Source organism: Notamacropus eugenii, chromosome 5 (assembly GCF_028372415.1).
Source record: "Notamacropus eugenii isolate mMacEug1 chromosome 5, mMacEug1.pri_v2, whole genome shotgun sequence".
Classification (NCBI taxonomy): Eukaryota; Metazoa; Chordata; class Mammalia; order Diprotodontia; family Macropodidae; genus Notamacropus; species Notamacropus eugenii.
The window spans coordinates 414,822,839-414,831,934 of record NC_092876.1 but is presented as its reverse complement, the minus strand read 5'-3'; the positions used below and the strand labels follow the sequence as shown (position 1 = coordinate 414,831,934).

Sequence of the window (9,096 nt, the reverse complement as noted above, 5' to 3'; positions counted from 1 at the left end):
CAGGACATCTGTGCTAAGTGAAGGACCCTGCACCCACTACTAAGGGATTACCATGGGCCTACTTGCATTTCTGAAGACTCAGTTTGTTGTACACCTGCTCATTGGGTTTGTCTTTGTTGTAAGCGGGCTTATCATTAACTTCATCCAGCTATTGACCCTTGTCCTCTGGCCCATCAACAAGCAGTTTTACCGAAGAGTAAATTGTCGCCTTTCCTACTCACTATGGAGCCGTGAGTATTTTTTTAAATTGTGGAAAAGCTAAACATTTTAGATCTAACATAACTGTTGAATTGTTTACAACTGCAAATAAACTATTTTCCAGCCTTCAGCCTGCTGAGATTACTTGAACATAATTTAAAATGCTGAATATATTTTCATAAAACAGAAGCTATAAAACTCTGGCCAGTAGAGAGGTCCTGTGGCTTAATAGGGTTTAGTTAGTGAGTATTGTAAGTTGATAAAATACATTCTGCAGCTTAACAAGTCACTTTATTCCTTTAAAGTTTGGTTTATAACACCCTCCTTGTCATTCTCTCCACCATAGACTTGCAAGCAGAACACTTTCCTCTTTCATCAGTGACTTCCACATCTGGACTGTCTTTCTCTTCATTGCATCCCCTTCCATAATCTCTTCAGTAGTCACATTTGTGACCCTGGCCCCTCAACTTCTTAATCTCTAATTCCATACCTCCATCTCATTCTGCCTCAACATCTTATAGGGATGGTCACACTCTAGATCTCCACCATCACTCAAAACTCTTCCTCTTCTAAGATCCTGAACTTCAAAATCCCCTTGACCACAATTTCTTGTCCTTCTGCCTCTCATACATCCTCCTTCATTTTGCACATGCTGTTCAACATCATTGTGATTGTCTGGTTCCTTTGTTCTCCCTGCCCATAATTCCTATGCTGGCATCACCTTCTCTTCCTCCTTAACGTTTTGAAACTATAATTACTCCACCTGAGCTCTCCCCGCTTCATTCTCCCATGTACTCTTTCTAATACCTGGTAGTACCCAAGTCTGTCTTACACACCATCTACGCTCTCTGCTGTCATGTCAGAGTTATGCTTGAGAAAGTCAGCAAAGTGTTCTAAGTCCAGTAACAATTTGTACTATATAGGTTGTATATACCTACCCTAGAGCAGCTAGGTGGCTCAGTGGATAGAGTACTGGGCTTGGAGTTAGGAGGACTCATTTTCCTTGAAACCAAATCTGGTCTCAGATGCTTACTGGATGTGTGACTGGGCAAACAGCTTAATTCTGTTTGCCTCAGTTTCCTCATCTGTAAAATGAGCTGGAGAAGGAAATGGCAAACCACTCTAGATCTTTGCCAAAAAAGCCCCCAATGTCATGAAGAGTCAGACGCAACTGAAAATGACTGAACAACAAACTGTACTTAAGGATCTCAATAGACTTCCTAGTGACTTAGTTTTTAAAATATAGTATTATCTATGTTTTATAGTATTTATTAGGGTGATGGTTAAAGAGCGAGTTAGTGGAGTTTCACGTGAGGGGATCACCACCTCTTTTCTAGTTAGGAAAGGCTTTCTGGACAAGGGTGATGAGTTTTGTAATTGAATAATAAAAGAATGAAAGCTTGTGGAATTAAGAAATATGGTGAGGGAGAAAAGGTAGGTGTAAGTGGTTTGATAAGATGAAAGAAATCATTGATTATGCCAGGATTTTTTATTCTTCCAACTTTTTTTTCATTGAGTACTTTTGCTAAGTGAGTGATAGGAAAAAAAATTACAGGGTTTAGGCCTTATGGCATGAGGTGTCTCAGAATTAGCAAAGAAATTATAATTCCCTGTAATTTAAAACAATATATAAAACAAATATATATTATTTGACATCTACATGATGGGGGGAAAGAGGATATTGTGAAAATAGATTAATAAAAAGTTGAAACAATCAATAAATTATTCCGTATTTATTAAACATCTACTATGTGCCAGGTACTGGAGATACAAAAAGAGACAAGAGACAGTTGTTTCCCTCAAAGAGCTCACAGTTTAATGGGGGAGATAACAAATGGATAATAAATATATACAATCTACAAACAGGATAAATAAGAAATAATTAACTAAGGGACGAAACTAGAATGTTAGGAGGGGTTGGAAAACGCTTTCTATAGATGGTAGCATTTTAGCTGGGACTTAAAGGAAGCCAGGGGAGGCAGCAGGAGCAGATCACAAGGGAGAACACTCCAGATCTGGGGGACAGCCAAAGAAAATGCCCAGGATCAAAAGATAAGAGTGTATTGTTTGTGGAACAGCACTGGATCAAAGAGTTGGCATTCAAAGCCAGTTTTCTAACACTTTACTCCTTGACCTATATTCTTTGAGAAAATAGTTTTGATGGAAAGATAAGGTTGAATGCTAGTTCATTAGGGGTTAAGAAAGGAGTGAAAGGAGAAAAAAATGAGGTACTTATTGTAGACAGCTTTTTTTGAGGAGTTTAACCATAAAAGGCAGGAGAGATATAGGACAATAGTTATTGGGGATGGAGGGATCAAGTGAAAAGTTTTTTAGGATGGGGAAGACGTAAAAGCATGTTTAGAGACTGAAAATAAGTGATAGAGTGGGGATGCCAGAGGAGGTAGTCTGTTAGAGGAGACAGGAAGGAATGGAATCACGTGCAAATAGAGGGATTTGCCTTGATAAGGAGTAAGGCCACTTCATGTGAGACTGGGGTAAAGGAGAAGATAGTGGCAGAAGGCACCTGTGTGATAGGAGATGAGGGAGAGGGAGCTTCCTCCTTTGTTAAAGGTCTGTGAAGAAAAAAAGATAAACAGTTTTTCAAGGTTCGAAGCATCTGGTTGACAGCAGTGCTTTTACTACAACCTTAGCTCATTTCCAGGATCCTTCAGGTCTGTACAGCTTGTTCCCATGAAGGGCATCATCCCACATGTTCTTTTATTTATCTTTTTATCAAAAAACTTCAAAGAAAACCTCTAAAAAAATTCCTTAATTCTGTCTATTTGTAGGGTTTTTTTCCATGTTTGTTTATTCAAGGTTCCATTAGAACTAAAATGTCTTCTATCCCTGGAGGTCTTAGCTCATCTTTAACGTACTACTTTGCTGCCCATACTTCTGTTTTCTGCAGGTATCTGTTTCTCCTTCCTCTGCTGTTCCTACAGCCCAACAGGTCTTAATTTTTCTTCTTCATTTTTCTAATTAATCCTGTGATTTTTCTTCATTTTTCCCATATTTCTGGAGTCTCTTGTGTTCTTACAAAGCCAGATTGCTTCTGTAACTCTCCTGTTTTGTTCAGCTGCTTCTAGAGCTGATGTTCTCTGTTGGTTTATGGATTGATTAGGTAGTAAACACACATGGCCGTGTGGATGTGCATGTAACCCTCTATCTTGAAAACTAGCTGCTATGAGTTGAACAGAAAGGTAATACACAGAGGGACAAAAGAATAAATCTCATTTTCTGAGGTGGAAATTCCTCAAAAATTATCAAACAAAAGACTTCTAATTGAATGACACTCAAGAATACTAGCACCTCATTCCTATTTTTGAAACACCTTTAGGTCAATACAGTGTGTATTATACTTAATTCCATTACTGTAGTCACCAGCACAAGATCATAGTATACCTGGCCCACATGCTATACATGCCTACGTTCTCCATATTTTTATATTTTTTTATATTACCCTGTGTCGACCTGAAAGTTTGGTTAAAAAAGGCAGATGGGCTAAATGCATATTGTTTATTCCCTTAAAGCTAGCGGTTACATGATCATGGAGCCAGAAAAACTTCTGACTGACTAATACAAGAATGACCAGGTTTAAATCTCTTTAGGACAATCCAAAGTTGTCTGTGTCCTTCAGATTTATGGTCTTCATGAGTAATTAACTATAACATGAGAAAGGAATTTCTTAATTGGATAGGTTGTAAATACAGTAAGATAAGAGAGTTGACAAAGTATTGATTGAAATTACAACTCAGAACATCTGTGTTTTCTTTATCACTAATATGTCATAACATAGTGTATTACCACCACATTAAAAAAACGTCCCATTATTCAAGATAGTGTCTAGGTTTAAGGGTCTCATAAGGAGTGCTAAGTCAGCCCCACCTGGCCTTGTTGACATACCTTTTTGACAAAAGGTATTCTCTGAGTTTACTTCGGAGAACAAAGAGACTGTTAGAAGCTCTTCTTCTGACTGATTAATTCAAGCTCTGGCCCTTATTAAAGTTCAAAAATGATATTAAATATTATCACCTGCCAAATACGTTATATGTAAAAACTAAAAGAGGATGTTTTATACCTGTCCAACTGCCCAACATGCTTCCGTACATACACAAACATCTTATGATCACTCCTATATTGAGCATAGTTGACTCAGGTCGGTACTCTGTTAGTTTAGGTTTGGTGTTGGAACAAAATGAGATTCTCATAGGTCATCTAAAAGTTAACAAAAGGAGGTTCACTGAGCTATAGCATAGAAAGGACCACGAATACTGTAGCACTTAGCTTGGGTAGGCCCAGCCTCCCTGGTCTCCACATGGAAAGCTTCTGATCAGCAGGGCAGGGTCTGGTGTGAGATGTTGGGAAATTTGCCCAGTCTCCACCTGGGTGGGCCTTTTTATGCCTACATTATGACTAAAAACCACCAGGTAGCTGAGTTGAAGGAGGCAAGTTTAAGCCTTAACTCCCTGGGACAGTCAAGGTCAGCCTTTTTGGAAAAAGTAAGGCTTACCCATGAAGGGTAAGGGGACATCCTGGTATATAGTGGTCCTATACCAGGTCCATTTTGTGTAATTTGTACATTGGATTGCACTGTGTGTGAATACTGAGGCAGACTGGCTGCTGAAGTATTTAGCAACATTTGCCTTGGCTTGATCCTAGTTCCCAGCCAAGCTCTCACTCTCTGTCTGCCCTGCTGTAATCAATAGCATCCCTATAATCTCTCTGCTAGCCAACTCCCAAACTTTTTCTAGCTAGAGATAGATTAGAGTTCCTTCTCTAACAAGGCTTGTACTCCTCCAGCCTTCGCTGGCAAAACATTCCTGGGAACTCGTAACTTATTCTTTATATGACCTTAATACTCCTTCAGTTTGGACATAAAATCATTGTGATTGTAATTTGCCCTGAGACTAACATAATTTTGATGATAATGTCAGTCTAGTCCAGCAAAGTATCCAACTGTGCATATATCCGTGATGGAAGACGCTTTGCAGAGCAGATTTATCACTTTCTCTCTTCTGTGGTCTTTTGTTCTTAATACTTTGGTGCATTTAATTTCCCCTGTTTTAGTAGTCCTGTTATTGCAGAGTATAACTTCATGCCTTTTTATCCTATAGTGTTCTTATTCTTGTCTTTACATAAGTCTTTATAGAGGATCTATACTCGAGAAGCCTTCCTTTGTTCTTTTAATTTCTCAAGGTTATCCGTACACCATCAGTCTGTGAGTCTGTTGTTATCTTTCAATTTCAGTACATGGCCAGCCCACCTCTTTTTCTGATTGTACATACCTTTGATAGCCTTTTGTTTAATGTTGCTAAATAGTTATTTCTCCCTACCCCTAAGTATAGCTGTTGTTCTGGGGAGCACAGAGCAACTAGAACACTTTAATCAATCAGTCAGTCAGCATTTATCAAATGCCTGCTATATACCAGTCACTGTGCTAAGTACTAGAGATACAAAAAGAGGCAAAAGGTTGTCCCCTGTGCTCAGAGAACTTACATTCTAATGGGAGAGACAACATGCAAATTTATATGAAAAAGAAGCTATACCAAATAAAAAGGAAATAATTAAGAGAGAAATTACTGGAATTAAGAGGGATTAGGGAAGGCTTCCTGTGGTGTGGCTTTATTTATCACTCTGGGCCAAACACAAATTCCTAATGCTGTTTCTACCTAGTAATTGGAGTATCACCTTTTTATATGATCCCTAAAATTAAGCTTCCTTAAAAACTGGCAGGAAAGACAAAAAGACTATGAACTGTGTCTTTTGTTTTTGTTCAGACTGTTTCACAATGAAGAGCCTCTTTTCCTTTGAGGTTCGTGACCATTATCTTTTTGCAGTACTACAAAATCTCTATGTGCCTAATCAATATTTATCTAATTCTAACACTCCTCCACTTTTTATTCTGTGAATTTGTTAATATAAATACTTACCTTTTCTTTCTCTGTTTGGACTCCAAGTAGTCTCTTTGATGAGCCAGGACTACAATGATTCCTCTTTCTATTATTACAAAGCTCAGTATTATTCACCAGGCCTTGTAGACCTAGAACAAAAGATGAAGTAGAAATACCTGCATAAAATCCCCATCCAGTGCCTCTGTTCTCTGTAGCCCAGGAGCCTTATTTCATAGCATTCCATGGGAATTTTTTTTAAACTTATACTCTTACTTATACTTGTTTTTTTTTACTTCTCCATCAGTGTGTCCTGGTATCCATGATGCACAAACTGGCCTAGAAAAAAAAGTCAGTATTTTGACTTTGTTCCAGATATGAAGGAGTGGTTCCCCTTTGACTTGCGACAGATGTAGAAATCAAGTTCTCCCATCAGACATGTACAGGTCACAAACCCTTTCCCCTGACAAATAAACACATAGGAAGTCTCCCACTTAGATTTAAGAAAGGGGACATATATATGCCATTGACACATAACTCACACTCTTTCCAAGTACTTCAGTGACACATGTAGGGGATCCAACCATGTGTGGGCCTTGTCTTGCTCTCCATACACAGATTCTATCTGAGTCTAGAATGGATTCTCTTTCTGGTGCTCATCCTTTAGGATCCTGTCCATGAACTCAAATTGCTGAAATGACTATGGGTGGTAGGTCATGTGAAGCTACCTGTTTGGGGATGATAACAAGTTAGCATAACTTTAAACTAGCTCAGGAAAAATTGACTTAGTTATAAAATTAATACAGCATAAAATCAGTTATACTCATATAATAGAAACTAGAGGTAACATTAATTTTGACATTTTTAGCCCTTTCCAGCACTGGCTGCATTTTCACTCATTCCCCAACCTCCACCCCCACTCACAAGTTCTCTCTCTACTACTGTCATTCAGCAGCCTCTTCTCTTTTGAGGTTTATGAAATCCATTTCTACCACCCAGTCAGATTTTTGGGCCAACACACTCCCCTTTTTTTCCCAATGAATTCAGTGACTGGCTCATAGTCTTTCTCTCAACTCTATACTGTGTTCTGTGGAGTCCCTCCTCCCCTTATCATATTACTGATCTTGCCCAACCAAACTTCAGCCTTGAATCACTACCACCATCCACTGCCTTACTCCTATGTGTATGCTACAGGGTAAAGGCAAATAAAATCATGAAACCATTCTGACTTAGGTCCACTACAGATTTATGACATAACTTCAACTGGGCCATCACTGTTGCAAGGTGATCCTTTTATACCTCCCTAATTAACTCACTATCCCATTCATTACGGCAGCTTTTTCAAATCTTTTCATCCCTTTTCATGCTTTCCATGGCTCTCTCTGGTCCACCCATCCTCTTAGCTGAACCATACCTTACATTGGACTGAACACCTGTACTTCTCATCATCATCTCACAGATGCCTCCTACCACCATCTCTTCCTTCACCACTGTCATAAAGAGGTGGCCCTTTCATTTGGAAAAGCTAACTCTTCTGCATGCACAAATGATCCCATTCCATCCCATGTTCTCCAAGAGATTGCCTCCTCTGTCATCCCTACTCTCTTCTTTATTCTTTCCCTCTCCACTGGCTACTCACCTACTGCCTACTAATATGTCCATGTCTCTCATCTTCAGAAGACTCTCATATGATCCATCCATCTCTACTGTCAGTTCATATCTCACCTACTTTTTGTGACTAAACTCCTTGATGCCTTCACATCTTCTCTTCTCACTTTCTTCTTACCTGTCTACAATCAGGCTTCTGACCTCATAATTCAATAGAAGCTGCTCTTTCCAAAGATACTAATGTATCTTAGTTTTTAAACCTCAGTTCTTATCTTTCTTGACTTCTCAGACTTTGATACTCTCAATTACCCTTTTCTTCTGGATTGTACATAGTTGTTTACATGTTGTCTATCCCCATTGGATTATGAGCTCCTCAGAGGAAAGGACTGCCTTTTGCTTTGTTCTATAAAGTAGTCCTTTTGTAGTTTGCTCATTATCTTTCCTTCCAAACTTTCCCCCTCTTTCTAACTTCACTATTACTGTCAAGTGTATCACCATCCTCCTAGTCACCCAGGCTCCCAACCTAAGTGTCATCTTCCACTCATTACTCTCTTGAACTCCCCATGTTCAGTCAGTTGCCAGATCCTTTCATGTCTACCTTTGTGACAGCTATCATACTTGCCCACTTCTTTCCTTTAACATTGCTGCCACCCTAGTACAGGCCCTCATTGTCTCTCACCTGGATTATTACAGTTGGCTTTGGGTTGGTTACTCTACCTCAAGTCTCTCCACTACAGTCCTTCCTTTACTCGGTTATAAAACTGACCTTCCTAAAGCATGGATCTGATATATTATTTCATAATTGAATAAATTCTAGTGGCTCTCTGTTATTTCCAGTATCAAATATAAAATTTTCTGTTTGATTTTTAAAGCCCTTCATAGTCTTCTCTGGACTTCTTACACCTTACTTTTCTCCCTTCTCCCTCAATGGGTCTGCGATCTAGTGACATTGTGTGTGTTTGTCTTTCGTTGCCAAAGAAGACCATGCCATCAGAGAACTGATGACATGACTTGCACTTGACTTTGTTTTGAGTGAGAGTACTGTACCACTCTGACTCATACAATGAGTACCATCCAAATGAACATGTCTTTGTGTCTATTCCAACCTATAATCATGGATTAATATTAGCAACAATATCATAACTAATATACATGTCTGTATATGGAGCCAAGTTAGAGTATGATCTTCCAATGAAATAAGAATTAACTCTGTGGTGGATCTTAATAGAGACATACATTTAATTAGTGTTCAAAGATCACATGAATTGATAGATTTAGAAAATCAAATGCCTATAGCAGGGATTTTATCACAGTCTATGGACTTCCTTTTTTGTTTTTTCATTTTTTAAAAAATATTTTGACAATTATGTATTTAAGAACATTATTCTCAGGAACCCATTGG

General features: G+C 38.7%; 1 protein-coding gene across 7 annotated transcripts in view; it reads left to right on the top strand.

Moving 5' to 3' along the window:
• AGPAT3 (1-acylglycerol-3-phosphate O-acyltransferase 3) overlaps window positions 1–9,096 on the top strand; it is a 154,471-nt gene that overhangs the window by 122,671 nt on the left and 22,704 nt on the right. For all 7 annotated transcript variants that reach the window (XM_072614814.1, XM_072614817.1, XM_072614818.1 and 4 more), the window contains one exon: window positions 4–230. In XM_072614814.1, coding sequence (XP_072470915.1) covers window positions 53–230 — 178 coding nt within the window. In that variant the 5' untranslated portion in view covers window positions 4–52. The remainder of the gene's footprint in view (window positions 1–3; window positions 231–9,096) is intronic.